Below are 22,001 nucleotides of genomic sequence, written 5' to 3' on the forward strand. Positions count from 1 at the left end.
ATTGTGTGAGGAGTGGCATGTTTGGAAGACCACAGTGAAGCAGCCAGCCAGAGAGGGGGTGTGTCACCTGTGTCATCAGGTGTGAGAACTGTGGACAATACTCATTGCTTACCTTCAGCACCTCCATTGGCAGCTGGGATGCGGGGGGGAGGCTGGGGGGCGCGCTGACGTTGATGGCCGGGGTCTGGGTGTGGATGTGGCTGTCGGTGGTCTGGTGGTGCAGCGAGGTGGAGGAGGCCTGACGTCTCTGCTGCTCCCGCCGCTCCTGCTCCTGGAGCTGCTCTCGCATCAACTGCTGCCGCAGCAGGATTCGTGATGTCATGGCGGAAGAGCCCAACGGGGGCTTGGAAGACGAGCATTGCTGGTCTAACGGATTACTGCAGAACGGAGAGACAAACACCAGGCAGGGCATCAGGAGAGAGGAGGAGGGGAGGGGGCGGGGTTAGGGAGGTGAGAGTGAGTGTTAAGGAGTGAACGAGAGGTCAGGGAAAAGAGAGTGGCATTAGAGCATTAGGATCTACAGTACTGGAATCAGGAAGACGCCACATCACAGTGAGAAAACCTAAAGATTTATTCTAAATGTCTCCTGCTGGTCTGCAAGCCAGAAAGTTGTGTCTGCTGCAGAATACTGAACACCATCACTGAGGAGGAATCTTAACCCTAACACATCTCCTTCTAGTCTTGTCTGTATAGTGTTTAAATGTAGCCAACATCCCATACTTGGAACAAAACAATGACTCAGAAAGGGGAACTTTTCTTCACTCAGTTTCAGTTCTCCCTATGGTCTCAAATGTAGACACTTGCTGTTTTCCCAGACAGAATCCTGCTGTAGGCCTAAAATATACAGGGTGTGCTGGAGCAGATGAAGCTGTCTGGATGAAGCCTTCCCTGAGTGAGTGATTTGATAAAAAAAACTCAGCAAAACGTCTTACCAATCAAGCTGTGCAGTAATCGGACTAATTAGCCAGTCTGGTCAAACGCAACCTTGGTCTACAGCCATCCCTCCGCACTGAACTTTCCCTTTATTTTATAGAAGCTCATGTCAACCCTCTCATCAAATAAGAAAGTGATCTTACGCATCACATTAAAGATAGGCCTACACACTTTATGTAGCGTTTTTTATTGTAATCATACGAACACAACATTTTAGGCCCAAAAATGTTCCGAAATTTGAAGAAGCCTGACACCAAATGTAATTTTCCACACTTTAACCACAATGAGAGAGGTTTAATATACATATTTGAGGTCAAGAACATGGACGAAATTCAGTCGGTGCCTTTTCCCCATTTTTGCAAACTGATTATGGCTTGTCTGGAGCAAGTGAATCATCTCTTTTGACACACATTGGTTGGGAGACCTGACTTACACAAGACCAAAATGCTTCCTGTGGTGGATCCAAAATAATTTTCATCCTCACTTTACATTTTGGAATCTCCAGATAATATCGATCTGTTGTGCTTCTGTGGCCCTTCATTAAGTTCATCTGTAGGGCTTCCCTCAACATGCATTCAAGAGACACAAATGTTGATTCTCAACTCAAGTTTCATAACCAGTATACCCTTGTGTATATGGTATACCTCTATCATCTTACATAGGAGAATAAGCAGAACTGTATTGAGGCAGACTCAAGATTACAACCATTGAGCACTGTGTGTGTAGGTTCTGCCCTCACTAACACATTGACCGGCTGCCAGATGGCTTTTTGCCCAGTTGTTCCTAAGCAGAATACTGAAACCCATAAAAAGACCTTTTGTCTGATTCAACTTTCCACTATTGTGTGTGCACACACCTCCTCTCTGTGCATATGTATCAGGAAACACAATGGCTGCACAGTCTCGCATGGCCACACCCCCTGGCCAAGAGTTTTTTAATGTAGAGAGAGAGCTCCTGGACTGAAGGTGGTTCAATGGCTGCAGCCCACCCTCACACACCTTAATGACCTGCTGGATAAAGAATGGCTTGGCCTAGTGGGAGAGCCATCAATCTTGCTTCACAATGAACAATGGCACAATAACAGCTCAATAACAATACTAATACCTATAAAAAACAAATAGTGATAATGACAACACAATAAACAATACATGTTATATCATATCTATGTGCTTTGTATTCTGTCTACAAACATCATAACAATGCTTTTAGACAAAACATTTAAATAAGTATTTCTCTAGACAACTTTTAATTGTCCTTCAATCTTGGCTGAATCTCTTTCACATTTCAACATCTACATATCTGTATAATTACATATGAGTTCCAAACAAAAGGATAATGCACCAAAGCTTTAAATGCATTCTGGCTATAGTACTTAGCCCAAACTGCACATACATTTCTTGAAATTCAATGCAAAAGCTTCTGACCTATCTGTCCAAAATCAAAACACTGCATTGGCAAGTAAAACTCTGAGCAGTAAACAAACCGCAACCTAAAGTTACTGCCTAGAGAGAGTGCTATTAATAGCCATATAGATGTATTGTATTTATAGTCCAAATGCACGTTTCACTCTGCACACATATAAACCTTCTATCTCACTCTTTCTAACACACGCACATTCAACTCTCAAATATAAACACACATGCATGCACACATAGCAGCATGGAGGTGCAGCTACTCACAGGTGGTTAGTGTAAAAGGAGCAGGGTCTGTGCACTTGGGCTCCTAAGGCCTCCATGTTGGTTCGTTTTTCCTGAAGGTGCATCAGACAGCTGTCCTTGGAGAGCAGTGAAAGTCATGTTGCCAATGCAGCCCTGTAAGTGTGTCACAAGGGGGAGGCTCCAGGGCCAGGCCTGGGAACTCCAATCCCTACATAGAGCTACCCAGGGAGGAACAGCCCCGTCCGGTCAACACCAATCCACACACAGTGAGAGAGAGAGAGCGAGAGAGAGAGAGAGAGAGAGAGAGAGAGAGAGAGAGAGTGAGAGAGAGCGAGTGAGAGTGAGAGAGGGGGAGTGAGTGAGTGAGAGAGAGAGAGAGAGAGAGAGAGAGAGAGAGAGAGAGAGAGAGGGAGAGAGAGAGAGGGAGTGAGAGAGAGAGAGAGAGAGAGAGAGAGAGTAAGCTAGAGCACAGGAGCAGTGCTGTGTTGTCTGTTCAAGACATGATCTATCAAACAGGAGGTGCTGTACACTAACTGCGCTACTTAGATTCCTTACTGCATCAACATCAAGATCCTCAGACCGGAAAGATTGACCCTGGTCAAACAATGAGTAGCCATGTGTGCAGAAGGACAGAAGTAAATACAAGGAGTTATCCTGGCCCCGCCCCTTTCCCCCACCATAAGGTACACTTCTTCCTCTGGGCTCACCTTCACAATCACCTTCTGAGACACACAGAGCCCAGTCCAGTGACTGCAGTTTGCAGGTGTCTTGGTTCCTGGTTGGATCAGGTGTTCCTGACAGCACTACACAGTCTCCCTGCTGGAGGTGGAGTTTGAGCAGCACAACTGCACACTGTTCTGCTCAGAACCATGACCTACCCAACCAACCCCCACTGCTCAGAACCTTGACCTACCCAACCAACCCCCACTGCTCAGAACCTTGACCTACCCAACCAACCCCCACTGCTCAGAACCTTGACCTACCCAATCAACCCCCTCTGCTCAGAACACTGCTGCCTGGTGCCCGAGAGCATATACAGTTGAAGTCGGAAATTTACATACACTTAGGTTGGAGTCATTAAAACTTGTTTTTCAACCACTCCACAAATTTCTTGTTAACAAACTATAGTTTTGGCAAGTCGGTTAGGACATCTACTTTGCGCATGACACAAGTCATTTTTCCAACAATTGTTTACAGACAGATTATTTCACTTATAATTCACTGTATCACAATTCCAGTGGAAGTTTACATACACTAAGTTGACTGTGCCTCTAAAATGCTTGGAAAATTCCAGAAAATTATGTCATGGCTTTAGAAGCTTCTGATAGCCCAATTGATATAATTTGAGTCAATTGGAGGCGTACCTGTGGATGTATTTCAAGGCCTACCTTCAAACTCAGCGCCTCTTTGCTTGACATTATGGGGAAATCAGCCAAGACAGAAAAAAAATTGTAGACCTCCACAAGTCTGGTTCATCCTTGGGAGCAATTTCCAAACGCCTGAAGGTACCACATTCATCTGTACAAACAATAGTACACAAGTTTAAACACCATGGGACCACACAGCCGTCATACCGCTCAGGAAGGAGACACGTTCGGTCTCCTAGAGATGAACGTACTTTGGTGCGAAAAGTGCAAATTAATCCCAGAACAACAGCAAAGGACCTTGTGAACATGCTGGAGGAAACAGGTACAAAAGTATCTATATCCACAGTAAAATGATTCCTATTTCGACATAACCTGAAAGTCCACTAAGCAAGGAAGAAGACACTGCTCCAAAACCGTCATAAAAGAGCCAGACGGTTTGCAACTGTACATGGGGACAAAGATCGTACTTTTTGGAGAAATGACCTCTGGTTTGATGAAACAAAAATAGAACTGGTTGGCCATAATGACCATTGTTATGTTTGCAGGAAAAAGGGGGAGACTTGCAAGCCGAAGAACTCCATCCCAAACGTGAAGCACGGGGGTGGCAGCATCATGTTGTGGGGGTGCTTTGCTGTAGGAGGGACTGGTGAACTTCACAAAATAGATGGCATCATGAGGACGGAAAATTATGTGGATATATTGAAGCAACATCTCAAGACATATATCCACATAATTTTCCGTCCTCATGATGCCATCTATTTTGTGAAGTTCACCTATATGGCTTGCAAGTCTCCCCCTTTTTCCTGCAAACATAACAATGGTCATTATGGCCAAGCAGTTCAAATGTATAAACTGGTGAAAAGGTCATGTAAACTAAAACATTGACTACAGTAAGGAAAGAGACACATTAACACAGATAAACCGGATCATGACATACCGGTGAAGAACACTCACAGTGAGGAAAGGCTCTGTATACAGTGCTTTGGGTAAGTAAGACAAGTTAAGAGCGCTATGGTCACAAATAAATAAAATTGATGCATACACCGAGTGCTCCAAACATTAAGAACACCTTCCTAATATTGAGTTGCACCCCTCCTTTTTCCCTCAGAACAGCCTCAATTCGTTGGGGCATGGACTCTACAAGTTATCGAAAGCATCCACAGGGATGCTGGCTCATGTTGACACCAATGCTTCCCACAATTATGTCAAGTTGGCTAGATGTCCTTTGGGTGGTGGACCATTCTTGATACACACAGGAAACTGTTGAGTGTGACACAAACCAGCGCACCTGGCACCTACTAACATACCCTGTTTAAAGGCACTTAAATATTTTGTCTTGCCCATTCACCCACTGAATGACACACTTACACAATCCATGTCTCAATTGTCCCAAGGCTTCTTTAACCTGTCTCCTCCCCTTCATCTACACTGATTGAAGTGGATTTAACAAGTGACGTCAATAAGGGATCATAGCTTTCACCTGGATTCAACTGGTCAGTCTATGTCATGAAAGAGCAGGTGTTCTTAATGTTTTGTCTACTCAGTGTGTGTTATGCAAGGAAAACAAAACTGCAAGTTGCCTACTACCACAACAGATAATGCGGTTCTTTGTTGTCGTAGTTACGGGCAGAGAAGGTCCGGTTGGGATAATTTGAACTTGCCGGGTCCTATTTCTGTAATTAGGTTTTATGACTTTCATGAGTCTCTGCACTTGTTTACAGTAGTATGGCCTACTCTAGTCCAGCTCGCCTTCCCCTCTCTGCATGCTATGACTAGGACAGCACTCTGAAGCACATCAAAAAACAACCACACAGATGATCAATGTATTGCAGTAATATTACTGCTGCTGCATACAGAATGGTGGGTGGCTATAATGTGTGATAAGTTGCGCCCTACTACAGGCATGCTCTTCAAATTATCCTTGACAGCATCAATGTGTTCTCTATTTGAAAATACACTATATATACAAAAGTATGTTGACACCCGTTCAAATTAGTGGATTCTACTATTTCAGCCACAGCCATTGCTGACTGGTGTATCAAATTGAGCACACAACACTCACTACCGAGATCCAAACTGCATCTGGAAGCAATCGTCAGTACAATAACTGTTTGTCGGGAACTTCATAAAATGGGTTTCCATGGCCGAGCAGCCGCACACAAGCCTAGGATCACCATGCAAAATGCCAAGCATCGGCTGGAGTGGTGTAAAGCTTGGATGCCATTGGACTCTGAAGCAGTGGAAACGCGTTCTCTGGAGTGATGAATCACACTTTACCAACTGGCAGTCGAACGGACGAATCTGGGTTTGACGGATGCCAGGAGAACACCACCTGCCCCAGTGCATAGGGACAACTGTGGAGTTAGATGGAAGAGGAATAATGGTCTGGATCTGTTTTTCATGGTTCGGGCTAGACCCCTTATTTCCTGTGAAGGGAAATCTTAACGCTACAGCATACAATGACATTCTAGACGATTCTGTGCTTCCAATTTTTGTGGCAACAGTTTTACTGAATGGAAGCAAGTCCCCACAGCAATGTTTCCAACATCTAGAAGAAAGCCTTCCTAGATGAGTGGAGGCTGTTATAGCAGCAAAGTGAGTTTCATACTAATACCCATGATTTTGGAATGAGATGTTCGACAAGCAGGTGTCCACATACTCTTGGTAATGTAGTGGCTACCATAATGTTGTTTCTTCCTAGGTTCTGGTCTTTCTAGGGAGTTTTTCCTAGCCACCGTGCTTCTACATCTGCATTGTTTGCTGTTTGGGGTTTAGCCTGGGTTTCTATACAGCACTTTGTGACATCGGCTAAAGTAAAAACGAATGTATAAATACATTTGATTTATTGATAAAGAAAATCCTTTGTCAGTCTCACATCTGTTTACTCAGACTGTCAGATCTAACTGGAATTATGGAGAAATGAAATTAACACCATCATGGCCACTGTCCAGTGAATGTGTTTAGAGCCAAAGTGGGAGTAAGGATGCGGTCAGAGTGATTACGTAACCATTGGGTTGTGTAGTGTCTCACTCAACTCTAGCACCTGTATGTGTCACTCAGACCACATCGGATCCCCATCCTGGATCGGGAGAGGAACACCCTGGTCCGGACCTCCCTCTTTGGTATATGATATGGACTCCCAGAAACAGAACAGGACAGAGCGCTCCCTGAGACTTTGAGTGTCCCTTACAGAGGCCACATTGACACCAGCACTGGAGAGTGGATGCTCATGTAAAAACACATATCATAATGCAATGCAGTATGTACTTTCTGTGAATACATTTTTACCATATATCTACTTCAATGCCTAGGCCAAGATGTGGCTTGGGAAGAGCATTGAACACAATAAAGACAACCTCTGCTCTTTGATATTATTTAACTTCTAGGTCAAACGGGGCTTGTAGGGAGTCGATAAAACCAGTTCGTGGGCATGGAGTGCATGGTCACTGGAGGACAACTGGGACATCTCTGCTCCTTAAAAGCGTCATATAGTCACATACTCTACGTAGTGTTTGACTGCATGAATAGTGTATCCTTAACCGCTCAATGAGTCACCATATTACATAGACGGGAAGATACATAGTGGAAAAAGAAAACATTGACATTGACTTACAGACATTTTCTTTGTTATTTAACCTTTATTTAACTAGGCAAGTCAATTAAGAACAAATTCTTATTTACAATGACGGCCTACACCGGCTAAACTCGGACGACGCTGGGCCAATTGACGGTCGCCCTATGGGACTCTCAAACACGGCCAGTTGTGATACAGCCTGGATTCGAACCAGGGTGTCTGTAGTGACACCTCTAGCACTGAGATGCATCGCCCCTCGGGAGCCCATGCCACATGCTTTGACAAGGTTCATGCTACATTGACACTTTACCTCTCATTCACATCTTTGACAGATGAAAGATACAGGTATGTGACCATTGGGCAGTGACGTTACATCTTTTTTTAATCATAATGTCATGACATGGAATATCTCTCTAAACTGTATCTACATTTTTGCTTTTAACTATGTCATCACTATTTTATTGTAAATTTCACCATTTAGTGCTGTAGCCCTACAAATGGTGCATTACATATTTTGACCAATCCAGACTCTGGGCCTACCAGAAGCAAAATATATGAGCTGAGACGTGAACAAATCCTGTCAAGAGACGTGCAGAATATTGACAGTCTAATTAGAATGTGAAGCTGACTCCATAAGTTAACTTGCAAAAAAATCCCAGCAACAAACAACGCAAGGCTTGCTTTGCATTGGAGGTGACATATCCATTGCTAAATTTACAGAGCTAATTTACACCGCATAGAAGACAAGTTTCACCGTCTGTCTCACGTCTATATTAAGAACACACAGCTCAGGCTCTGACTCTGCAGGGGTTCGTTCGGTTGTCTGTGCCAAAAGCTTTCTGAGACAGCCAGAAGCGAAGTAACCTCCGTCAGTAAAAACAAGATAATTCATGATGTTATCAACATCATGATTCCAAGTGAAGAAAAACTGCATTTTAGACCTAACAGGCCGGTCAATCTATGTCTTATCTTTGGCCTTGCGTTACTGTAGTAGTCCGGGTGTGTAGCATTTGTTTGTTTTTTTGCATTGTTTGTAACTTATTTTGTACATAATGTTGCTGATACCGTCTCTTATGACCGAAAAGAGCTTCTGGACATCAGAACAGCAATTACTCCGCTTGAGCTGGAAGAATAATTTTTCTTTAATGAGTCGGACGAGAGGGATTTACTCCAGACACCCGAACAGGCCCTCATCCTCGTCATTCGCAGGAGAAAGAGACAGGTTTTGCGGAAGGAGATCGGGGTGCCTTGTGAGGATCCGGCGACGAGTGACTAATCTGCCTTTGCCATCGGTACTATTGGCCAACGTACAATCACTTGATAATAAAGTGGACAAACTACAAGCATGTATATCCTACCAACGGGACATTAAAAACTGTAATATCTTATGTTTCACCGAGTCGTGGCTGAACAACGACATGAAAAACATACAGCTGGCGGGTTATACACTGTATCGGCAGGATACAACAGCAGCTTCTAAGACATGGGGTGATGATCTATGTATATTTGTAGAGAACAGCTGATAAGCTGTAGACCACACTATCTACCTACAGAGTTTTCAACTATATTCTTCGTAGCTGTCTATTTACCACCATAAACCGATGCTGGCACTAAGACCTCACACAATGAGCTGGATACGGCCATAAGCAAACAGGAAAACACTTATTCAGAGGCATCGCTCCTAGTGGCCGGGGACTTTAATGAAGGAAAACTTACATCCATTTTACCTAATTTCTACCAGCATGTTAAATGTGCAACCAGAAGGATAAAACTCTAGACCGCCTTTACTCCACACACAGAGACACGTACTAAGCTCAGATGAAGCAGATGCTAAGCTACAGGACTGTTTTGCTAGCACAGACTGGAATAGGTTCTGACGCTCGTCTTATATGGCTGGGTTTGCAAACTATTACAGACTACAAAGGGAAACACATCAGAGAGCTGCCCAGTGACACAAGCCCACAGACGAGCTAAATTACTTCTATGCTCACTTCTAGGTAAGCCATCCTGAAACATGCATGAGAGCATCAGCTGTTCTGGACGACTGTGTGATCACGCTCTCCGCAGCCACACTGCCCTTTCACACCTGGACAAAAGGAACACTTATGTGTGTCACGTTCTGACCTTAGTTCTTTTGTTATGTCTTTGTTTTAGTATGGTCAGGGCATGAGTCGGGTGGGTTGTCTATGTTCGTTTTTCTATGATTTGGTATTTCTGTGTTTAGCCTGGTATGGTTCTCAATCAGAGGCATCTGTCAATCGTTGTCCCTGATTGAGAACCATACTTAGGCTGCCTGTTTTCACCCTTGAGTTGTGGGCGATTATTTTCTGTTGAGTGTTTGTATTCTGCACCAGACAGAACTGTTTTGGTTTCGTTCGTTCACTTTGTTGTTTTTGCTCAGTGTTCAATTTCTTTATAAAAAATATGGACACTTACCATGCTGCGCATTGGTCCTCACCTTCTTCCGCCAACAACGGCCGTTACAATGTGGGAATGCTATTAATTGACTACAGCTCAGCGTTCAACACCATATTGCCCTCAAAGCTCATCACTAAGCTAAGGACCCTGGGACTAAACACCTCCTTCTGCTACTGGATCCTGGACTTCCTGACGGGCCACCCCAGGTGGAAAGGGTAGGTAACAACACATCCGCCACGCTGATCCTCAACACGGGGGTGCGTGCACAGTCCCCTCCTGTACTCCCTGTTCACTCATGACTGCACGGCCAGGCACGACTCCAACACCATCATTAAGTTTGCAGATGACAAAACAGTGGTAGGCCTGATCACTGACAACGACGAGACAGTCTATAGAGAGGAGGTCAGAAACCTGACCATGTGGTGCAGTGCAAGGCCAACAAGTGATCAAGACAAAGGAGATGATTGTGGACTACAGGAAAAGGAGGACCGAGCACGCCCCCATTCTCATCGACAGAGCTGTAGTGGAGGTTGAGGTTGAGAGCTTCAAGTTCCTTGGTGTCCACATCAACAACAAACTAACATGGTCCAAGCACACCCAGACAGTCGTGAAGAGGGCACGACAAAACCTATTCCCCTTTAGGAGACTGAAAAGATTTGTCATGGGTCCTCAGATCCTCAAAAGGTTTTACAGCTGCACCATCGAGAGCATCCTGACAGGTTGCATCACTGCCTGGAATGGCAACTGCTTGGCCTCTACAAAGGGTAGTGCGTATGGCCCAGTACATCACTGGGGCCAAGCTTCCTGACATCCAAGACCTCTATGCCAGGCGGTGTCAGAGGAATGGCCTAAAAATTGTCAAGAGACTCCAGCCACCCTAATCATAGACTGTTCTCTCTGCTACCGCAAGGCAAGCGGTACCGGAGCATCAAGTCTAGGTCCAAGAGGCTTCTAAACAGCTTCTACCACCAAGCAATAAGACACCTGAACATCTAATCAAATGGCTAGCCAGACTATTTGTATTGACCCCCCCTCTTTTACGCTGCTGCTACTCTCTGTTATTATCTATGCATAGTCACTTTAATAACGCTACCTACATGTACATATTACCTCAATTACCTCGACTAACCGGTGCCCCCGCACATTGACTCGGTACCAGTACCCCCTGTATAAAGCTTCGCTATTGTTATTTTACTGCTGCTCTTTAATTATTTGTTACTTTTATTTTTATTATTTTTTAGGTATTTTTCTTAAAACTGCATTGTTGATTAAGGGCTTCTAAGTAAGCATTTCACTGTAAGGTCTACGCCACCTGTTGTATTCAGCGCATTTAAAAAATACAATTTTATTTTATTTTTATCAAACAAATGAACCACAGTGTCATAACCACAAGGGTATATAAGGATAAGCATGGTTAAAACGACTGCACTCAATGTTTGGCTTTCTGTCGTGGTTGCAAAGCCATTAGATTGCCTGCTTTTAGCGGGGCATTCTCAGGTTCAAGAGGAAAAGCAGAAAAGTGTATTAATTCATGCATGTCAGATAATTTTGGAGACACATAGAAGTCACAATAAAAAATGTAATTAAATCACAACTTCAAGCATCTGCTACAGCAAGCCCATATAGTGTTGATTTAGTATCAATGTAATGAAATGTACTAATGAAGAAAATCGTTTTAAATTATGAATTACACAAGATGGTGATTGCTTTCTCGTTCTCTCTGACATTTCAATGAAATTTTGTGGAAAATAAAAGCAAGAAACTCCACAGCAATGTGTCATTGCAAAAAATATCAAACAAATTGCTGACAAAATCGCAAGTTCCGGAAAGGAAATACATGGCATTGGATTAATGAACCTATACACAAAATAACATTTAAACTATTATATAAAATTTTCGCCACAAAAAGAATGCTCAATATATGGGACAGATCCTCTGTGGAAAAGAGGATCTGTGTGGAAAACAGTGTCTGTGTTCTTTTGCCCATCTTAATATTTTATTTTTATTGGCCAGTCTGAGATATGGCTTTCTCTTTGCAACTCTGCCTAGAAGGCCAGCATCCCGGAGTCGCCTCTTCACTGTTGACGTTGAGACGGATGTTTTGTGGGTACTATTTAATAAAGTACTATTTATATTCTGGTTAGAGCCAGTTTGCGCTGTTCTGTAAAGGGAGTAGTACACAGCGTTGTAAGAGATCTTCAGTTTACCCTTTTGACCTCCTCCTTTTCCACAGCAACCAGTGATCCGGGTCACGGCACCAATGTAACAGTACAGCTTCCGTCCCTCTCCTCGCCCCAACCTGGGCTCGAACCAGGGACCCTCTGCACACATCAACCACAGTCAATCATGAAGCATCGTTACCCATCGTGCCACAAAAGCCGCAGCTCTTGCAGAGCAAGGGGAACAACTACTTCTAGGTCTCAGAGAGAGTGACGTCACCGACTGAAACACTATTAGCGCACCACCGCTAACTAGCAAGCCATTTCACATCGGCCACACTAACATAATTGCAAAAGGGTTTTCTAATCAATTATCCGTTTAAAATGATAAACTTGGATTAGCTAACACAACGTGCCATTGGAACACAGGTGTGATGGTTGCTGATGATGGGCCTCTGTACGCCTATGTAGATATTCCATAAAAAATCTGCCATTTCCAGCTACTATAGTCATTTACAACATTAACAATGACTACACTGTATTTCTGATCAATTTGATGTCATTTTAATGGACAAAATATGTGCTTTTCTTTAAAAAACAAGGACATTTCTAAGTGCCCCCAAACTTTTGAACGGTAGTGTATATAAAATATATATACTAAAAAAAGGGGATTAGAAATGATGCATGTAATGTTATTTGATAGACTTAAATTATATCTGATCATTTCATAGCTGATCTAGCCCCTAAAAAAAAGAGAGGGAAAAAAAGATCCAGAAAGGAAAGACTGATTGGGTCCACCACAAGTATTCTATCGGAAATCTAGACACAGAAGAGTACTGTCATGTTTAGAAAGGTCACATGTCTCCACCACTAAGCACAATAATGAAGTCATACATAATTAACAGACAAAAAGAGACAATATTGCTTTGAACTACTTCCTGGCAATGGGCATGCAGCCAAGCACACAGTATTGACAGGCATTTTAGACCATTGCTCAATGTAACGCTTGTCCCAGTCAATCAAGCTTCACAGTCGGCATCCCCATGAACTACGCAATTACACAGAAGGCAATATTATGGTATAAGGACTTAAATGTATAACAGTGGAGGCTGCTGAGGGGAGGACGGCTCATAATAATGACTGGAATGATCAATGGAATGGTATCAAACACATGTAAACCACGTCTTTGATGTTTTTGATACCACACCATTGACTCCATTCCAGACATTATTATGAGCCGTCCTCCCCTCAGCAGCCTCCACTGATCCATTAGTCTTTAGAATAGAAAAGCCCCAGTTATTTGTACATTCTAATCTTACACAGAGAGACATAACCAAAGTGACAATAATTCAGGGGAGGCCTGGACCCCAGGCGGCAGAGGGGTAAAAGGTAATGTCCAGAGAACAGACCTGACTCAGCTCCCTGCTCTTTATTCAGCGCTAGGGACAGAGGACACAATATGGATGCAAATAGCTCTCTATTAAGTAATTTGTCAACTGTTTAGGAAAATATCTATACATTTTCCTTTATGTAGTTAAATGAGCTATTTTGGAAAGTAACATGGTTCCTACAATATTTATTTACTTAATTTTAGAATGTATAACGCATTTTCTTACTAGGTCTCTATTGATATAAATAATATTAAGAATTCACTGAGCACTAGGAATATCCCTACAGCAGATGCACAAACTGATGCACCAGTGAAATGTGACACACATTTGATCACATTGAACACATACATTACAACACCATTTAACATGACATTTCTCTTGACATTGTAATGACATTTACAATGCATGAAATATATTTATTTCAAAAGAAAATGCATTTAGACTATACATGTGGAAAATAACTATGGCAGCGGAATAAACTGAAGGAAGTTCACCATGGAATGGAGTTAAGTTCGTTATGGTAATCACAGTGAAGAAGACATCATAGTTTACTCCCTGGTATGGCTGTTCAAAATCCACAAACAAACTGTATTCTTCACAAGCTAATATTTGAGGTTGCATGTTAACAAGACAACACCCAAGTGTTGCATAACTAAATGTGCAATATAGAAGAGACATAAGGAATGGGAAGCAAACAAATCCCTCCTAGAAAGTCCTCAATAGGATAGGACATTTTGCTATAGGATAACATCTCTGTGGAATCGCCTTCATTGGAAATAATATAATTATACCCACACAAAAAAAACATTTCCACAATAATTAAAACTTTTGCAAACATCCCTCGAATATCAAATTCCTCTTTACTGCATAAAATAGCAGTGCACAGTCAAAACACCGACCTGTTTTTTTTCAAGGGCTGACTCTTCAATTCGTAATACGTTTTTGGTTCCTCTTGAAACTCTTCTCCAACCTCGAAGTCGGGAACTATACCCGATTCCGCTTGCATACTTGCGGCTGTCAACTTCTTGGCAATTTCAAATTATAAAGAAACCAACGATGTTATGGCCACCTCTCTAAAACACTCGCTGTAACAGCCACTGAAAACGCAAACCCGTCTTGCTCCAAGACCCAGCGCGCAAACAACGCAAAAACATATGAAGTTCTGTAGAGCAGGGAATGACGCTCGTAGAAATGGGAGTTTGTGGTATGGAAAACTACAAGCACCATAAGCCACACGTTTGGTGTATTGCTCTGTCAATGTCAGCAGCTTTTTCATTGGTCGCAACATCCGATGGGATTTTACCACATTTTACCTTCAAATCTGCTCTGGTAAAATACCATAGCAGGATACATTGTTTCAATGTACAAATATCAGTATTTGTTCTTAAAAATAATAGCCTTATTAACATCTCCATCATTTTCACACATACCCTACTTTTCTTTCTATGAAAGGTAGGCTACAGTGTAACTACAACTATAAGCCTAATTTGTATACCTATAGTGTAATTACATTGTAACTACGATCCAACTACCATGTCCAAGTCACATTGCAAACCATCAGATGAGTTGACTATTTCTACATTTTGTAGACTACATAGCCGTGTTAATAGCATTGACCCAAATATTGATTATGTTTGAAAATATTTGAGGAAATCTCGTGTTTTATGTTTTTTTTGGGAAAATAACATTAAGAAAATGTGATCTTAAAATGTGGGTAGGTTATGTATTATGTTTATTAATGTAGGTTATTATTATCTGAGCTTGTACCCTACTGCTCTCTAGCAATGGTACTGGAGTCTGAACATAAAGTTTAATTTACAACCAGTTAGGTATTGCCATAGCATAGTGTCACATTACATTACAGGCTGTACCGTGGAAAGGTTAAAAGCAAAAGCCAGATCCCCACAGGCGACTCTCCTGTGCCTTGCAATCTGCACTGTCCCCATTTAAAAGTCCCTTATTCTCCACTGGGCGGCAGTGTAAAGCTAGGACAATCATCATCACCATTGAGTCTGCAGGTGACAAATAAAATAAAATATAATTTTATTTGTCACATGCTTTATAAACAACAGGTGTAGACGAACAGTGAAATGCTTACTGAGGGGCCCTTCCCAACAATGTATACAGAAAGAAAATATATAAATAATAGAAAAGTAAAACACATAATAATAAAAGTTATAATAAATACACAATGAGTAACGATAACTTGGTTATATACAGCACTGAGTTGATTTGCAGGGGTATGAAGTAAGGTAGATACTGTATGTACATATAACTAGGAATACAGTAACCAATAATAAACAGTAGCAGCAGCAGCTTATGTGTTGAGACAAAACAAGTTTGTGGAAAAAGGGCCAATGCAGATACTCCGGGTAGCTATTTGATTAACCTGCCTTGACAGAGCATGCAAGACTTGCAAGTTCGAAATTTGCGTTTGTGTCATCCTGGTCAACTGGCTCACAGACCTACATTTCACCATGTGAAAAATCAACATACAAGCAAATGAATTCTAGGAATGCAAGAATCCACCGAGAACAACAGTCAAGGCAACAACATTTTTGAACTTGCAGTAGCTGCTCTCAATGACTGTGGCAGGCTACTATAAAAACCTCATGCTCCAATGATTTCAGTGTACCCATCCTTTATTGATTCAACCTCTATTGATGGAATGGTTTAAGTAAATACAGTATAGTGTTGATTTTTCCTGTAGTCTTGCCTAGATTGTTACTGAAGAAGGGAATTATCTGGATAAACCAGTGCACAATGTTAACAGGGTGTTCATAGCAGATATGCCAAAAAGAATCTGAACTAAACTGCGTGTTAGCAATTTAACTTACACAATATTATGACAGCAATCCAGTTGTATAGTTTATGCATCATCAATATCTAAACCACTCAGATGGTTGGTTCTTGGCTGTGAGGAGGAGATATCCAGAGGACAGATGGTTTGGGGGAATCATAATGAGATCCTTATTCATTAATGTCTAATGAAACCCTAGAGCTGGGGGTTGGGGGGTTGGAATGGGGGGAATGAGGGAATGGGGGGGTGGTACATTGTTTACAGTAGGCTGGGAGGCTTGACAAATTAATAGGCTACTGTCACGATCGTCGTATGGAGTAGACCAAAGCGCAGCGTGGTGTGAATGAAAAAAAAACACGAAGTACACTAAACAAACTAACGTGACTGCTATAGAAACACTGTGCTAACCTATAACATAGACAATAACCCACAAACCACAATACAAAACAGGCTACCTAAATATGGTTCCCAATCAGAGACAACGACAAACACCTGCCACTGATTGAGAACCATATCAGGCCAAAACACATAGACACAGACTAACTAGACATGCAACATAGAATGCCCACTTATATCACACCCTGACCAAACAAAACATAGAAACAAACAACTCAAATAATGGTCAGAGTGTGACAGCTACAGAAGATGTACTTGCTGAAATTTTTCAGCAAAACCTTTTAAAATAAGACAACTGAAGAGTTTCAATTCAAAATGCTTTATGGGTGCTTCTACAGAAGTGGTGCAAATTGCAGTCCCACCCCAAAAATACGATTCAAAAAAACTTTTAAGTCTCCATCTTAGGACATTTATTTATATTATGATATTTTCTAATTCAATGGAATGGCTATAAACATATTGTTAAATGTATATAGTACATGGGCTGGGTGGGGTACAGGGGGGAGGAAACTGGAAGGGAAAGGTGGAGAGTGATAAGTTTGGCTTGGGAGAGAGGGAAGGAGGGATTGATCTATGTTACAATGTACTTGTATTTCTTTTTGTGACTTGCAAACCTGCTGTAAAATGAATAACAGTTCTTGCAAGATTAGGAGAGGATATCGAGTCATTATTATTCCTTGTTTGCCGCCATTATAGGTAAGATCCCATGGTGGTTATTGGTGAGAGTGGAGAGGGGCTCCTTCCGAGGGATTGGGATGGGGTGGCTGATAGGGCATCAGACACTTCCTTGAAGTGCTGTATGTGTGGTGCCTTCACTCATCTCACTTCGGTCTTTAAACTCTCCCCAAGTAGAGCCCCAGAAGTCACTATACTTTAAAGGCACAGTGCATTAAAGTACAAATAAGTACTTTGTCCTCTGTTAAATGTTTGCTCAGCCAACATGTTCACAAGTTCTATATAAAATCAGCATAAAAAGAAACGTCCCTTTTTCAGGACCCTGTCTTTCAAAGATAATTCCTAAAAATCCAAATAACTTCACAGATCTTCATTGTAAAGGGATTAAACACTGTTTCCCATGCTTGTTCAATGAACCATAAACAATTAATAAACATGCAAACTGTGGAACGGTCGTTAAGACACTAACAGCTTACAGATGGTAAGCAATTAAGGTCACGGTTATAAAAACTTAGGACACTAAAGAGGCCTTTCTACTGACCCTGAAAAACACCAAAAGAAAGAAGCCCAGGGTCGATGATTGTCCTTGCAGTGGCAGACCACGTGTAACACCATCTGCACAAGATCGGTACATCAGAACATCACACCTGTGGGACAGGTACAGGATGACAACACAACTGCTTCGGCCGTCTTTTGTGACTCTCGAGGAAGGTTGGGAAACATCAGGTGCACTCGGCAACGTCTGGGTCTTCCGGGTTGACTCGGAGGCGAGGTGGAATCCCTGGACGTGCGAGCGAAATCGAATTTCCTCTCCATCCGTCGTTCCCACAATCGCCCGTCGATGTGGATGGTCAAAGCAATAAGGGCGTCGAGCAGGCAATAGACAGGTCAAGGCAGGCAGGGTCAGGGGCAGGCAGACTGGTCAGGCAGGTAGGCTCAGAGTCAGGACAGGCAAGGGTCAAAACCAGGAGGGCGAGAAAAAGAAAACCGCTGGTTGACTTGACAAACAAGATGAACTGGCAACAGACAACAGAGAACAAAGGTATAGATAAATACACAGGGGATAATGGGGAAGATGGGTGACACCAGGAGGGGGGTAGAGACAATCACAAAGACAGGTGAAACAGATCAGGGTGTGACAGGAACTGATAGATGGAGGCAATGTTGGAACATAACTACCAAAATTACAGTTAACGAAAATGTACATTTAATCCAGTATAAACTAATGTATAAAATGTATTACACAAGAGACAAACTTTACACATTCTACAGCACAACAGCAGAGTCATGTCTTATGTGTAAAACTAACAACAACTCAATAATTAATGCCTTCTGGAATGGCTATTAAGTCCAAAAATTATGGGCGGAGTTAGAATGTTGGCTGTCAGAAGTTTTACAATTTAAGTTAAATTTAATCTGCATATTTCACGACATGGCATATGAGAATGGAATGAGATTCCCAATGGGTTGGAACATACTTTTCTCGTCAATAATTTTGAAAAATCCTTCACTTAAAAACTGTAAATCAAATAATCCTCCATTGTTAAGACAGTGGATGAATGAAACACATTATTATTTAAATATTGGAAAACTATGGGCTATGGAGAGAAACAGAATAGCGCAATTTGAGGCCATATGGCATAGAGTGTTACAATCACTGGAAATGTCCAGGGGATGAAGGATGAGGGCAATTGTTGTGAGACAAATGGGATGTGTGTGGTTGTGGTGGGAACACGTGGGTCTGAGCAGGTGTGATGTCATTGATGTTTGCTGAAAAAAGTTTGGACACCTAAAACTTTACATTACATTTTCTCATGATGGAAACTGAAATGTTAAAATGTAATTGTTAAAACCAGGCAGTTACAGTAAAGAGTTTCTCAGGAGCCTTTCTGGATGTAGCACCACCACCAATCCACCGTATTCCAGACAACGTCTGACCAGTGTAGTTCTGTTACCAGATCTTCAGTGGGTAGGCCATTTCTGTCAAGAACAGTCAAAAAGTGCAGGCGCTTTGTGGCCTTTCTCACTGACTGTTTCACAGGTGTGTCACCACTGAGTTTAGAGTCTCGATGAAAACCAAGATACAGTACTTGGTACTTGTTACCACTGGTACTTTCTGTCCTACTACGATGAGTGGTGCTGGTTGTGGAGGGTCTCTTGAACACACACATTAAAAGACTGTAGAATGAATGTACCTTAAGCCACACCCCTACAAATATCACCAGCATGGTAACTGGAAAGTATGGAAAGTACACAGATGTGCATATGTTCCTTAGCTTTTGTACATGCACTCTCCAGCATGGCCAGATGGTGAGTAGCCTGTCTGCAAACATTTTGGAGAAAATGACTGAGCAAGTTGGTAAGTCATCATGTATTTTTGAGAAGTGTCACCACTGAACAATCTAATATATCCATAAATATGTAAAGTATGGTTGTGGGACTAAAATATGTGTTTGCTGGGATGTACATCTGTCAAAAAGAAAGAACGCTATGGGGATTCATTAAAGTCCAAAATATGTTAAAATTTACCAATAGTCACAACCAAAATAATTGACTACATAGAGTTATATAGAGGTCTCATCTTTGTATCTGTGTCATTATGGCGTTTGAGACACCACTGGTAGCATGCGTGCTGCAGAGGACCACCATGTGGGTAGTGGACAAGTGCACACTTCAGGAAAAAGTGTAGAGTATAGAGATGCATAGCCAGCTGGGGGGTTCCAACCCTCCAAGAGCCCAAACATTGACATCTATTTGGTCCAAACATAGATGTCTATAATGTGCTCTACAGTACTGTACTGTAATGTATTGTACTTTACTGTACTGTGCTCTACTGTATTGTGCTCTATTTAAAAAAAAATATTTGCGGGATTTAGTCATGTGAAAAAAATAAATATTTTATGAATATCGCTAGCTGCAATAAAATACCACCCTTTTTATGTCTCTGTGTCCAGTATGAAAGAAGTTAGAGCTAGTTTCACAAGCCAATGATAACCAGTTCTAGCTGTTCCTGTTCAACCGGATCTGGGGAAGTAGAGAAAAGGTTTCATTGACAAAATCTCTTACTATCCCTTAAATATAGATGAAATTACAGTCATTGCAAATAAATACAGGTTTTTTTTCCTGCAAAACACCTTAGTCTCAATGTCAACAGTGAAGAGGTTACTCTAGGATGCTGGCCTTCGAGGCAGAGTTGCAAAGAAAAAGCCATATCTCAGACTGGTCAATAAAAATAAAATATTAAGATGGGCAAAAGAACACAGACACTGGACAGAGGAACTCTGCCTAGAAGGTCAGCATCCCGGAGTCGCCTCTTCACTGTTGACGTTGAGACTGGTGTTATGCGGGTGCTGTTTAATGAAGCTGCCAGTTGAGGACTTGCAAGGTGTCTGTTTCTCAAACTAGACACTGTAATGTACTTGTCCTCTTGCTCAGTTGTGAACCGGGGCCTCACACTCCTCTTTCTATTCTGGTTAGAGCCAGTTTGCGCTGTTCTGTGAAGGGAGTAGTACACAGCGTTGTACGAGATCTTCAGTTTCTTGGCAATTTTTTGCATGGAATAGCCTTCATTTCTCAGAACAAGAATAGACTGACGAGTTTACGAAGAAAGTGCTATGTTTCTGGCCATTTTGAACCTGTAATCGAACCCACAAATGCTGATGCTCCAGATACTCAACTAGTCTAAAGAAGGCCAGTTTTATTGCTTCTTTAATCTGAACAACAGTTTTCAGCTGTGCTAACATAATTGCAAAAGGGTTTTCTAAGGATCAGTTAGCCTTTTATAATGATAAACTTGGGTTAGCTAACACAACGTGCCAGTGGAACACAGGAGTGATGGTTGCTAATAATGGGCCTCTGTACACCTATGTAGATATTAATAGTCATTTACAACATTAACAATGTCTATACTGTATTTCTGATCAATTTGATGTCTTTCAAAAACCAGAACATTTCTAAGTGACCCCAAACTTTGGAACGGTAGTGTATATGTATTGAAACTGTCTAGCAAACGTATTCATTTTAAAATGTTGAAACCCTTTACCTCTCATTATCATTCATGTGATGACAATATGTGAGTTTTTTTTTTTTGCTAACATATAATGGAGGGTCCCTGGGTCCCTAATGGTCTTGGACTTGAGACCACTCAAGACCATATTCATTTGGTTTTTATATTGTCATGGTCTCAACTCACTGTGTCTGGATCTTGGGACCAATGTCCTGGTAGAAATATTGGTCTTGGCTCCTGGATATTATCTTTAGTCTTTGGATACAAACCATAGGCAACCCAAAAAGATGACAATGATCATTGGCTGATCACTCCCGACAATGAGATTATTTGATCTGGTTCTTCTTGGCAGCATGTTATAAACCACAAATTGCCTCAGGTTGCTTTCATGAGATTTACATTTGAGATTTTCTGAAATATAGAGCAGTTTATGTCACTTTAGTTCAATCCTATTAATTGTTGATGAATAGATTTTTTTGAAGGCAATGGATGGGTGGGGTTTATGTCACAGCCAACACACAGTATTTTGGACATGCATTAATTTATACAATGGCTACAATTGGCTACAATAATAATAATTATTTTAAAACCCTGATAGGCATGTAGATAGGTTTGCGATAATAC

The 22,001-nt window shown here is 41.8% G+C and overlaps 1 protein-coding gene across 4 annotated transcripts in view; it reads right to left on the reverse strand.

Moving 5' to 3' along the window:
* Positions 1-14,642, reverse strand: part of LOC110532443 (microphthalmia-associated transcription factor) — a 34,319-nt gene extending 19,677 nt beyond the window's left edge. For 2 of the 4 annotated variants that reach the window (XM_021616351.2, XM_021616350.2), the window contains exons 1-2: positions 14,400-14,640; positions 113-377 (exon numbers count right to left, since the gene is read on the reverse strand). In XM_021616351.2, the coding sequence (XP_021472026.2) occupies positions 113-377; positions 14,400-14,506 (372 nt within the window). In that variant the 5' untranslated portion in view covers positions 14,507-14,640. Of the gene's footprint in view, positions 1-112; positions 378-2,612; positions 2,813-14,399 lie in introns of those variants that run through there. The other 2 variants (XM_036988434.1, XM_036988435.1) reach the window with 2 other exon arrangements.
* Positions 14,643-22,001: the final 7,359 nt, after the last annotated feature.

The sequence above is a fragment of the Oncorhynchus mykiss genome, chromosome 9, assembly GCF_013265735.2.
Source record: "Oncorhynchus mykiss isolate Arlee chromosome 9, USDA_OmykA_1.1, whole genome shotgun sequence".
NCBI classification, from domain to species: domain Eukaryota; kingdom Metazoa; phylum Chordata; class Actinopteri; order Salmoniformes; family Salmonidae; genus Oncorhynchus; species Oncorhynchus mykiss.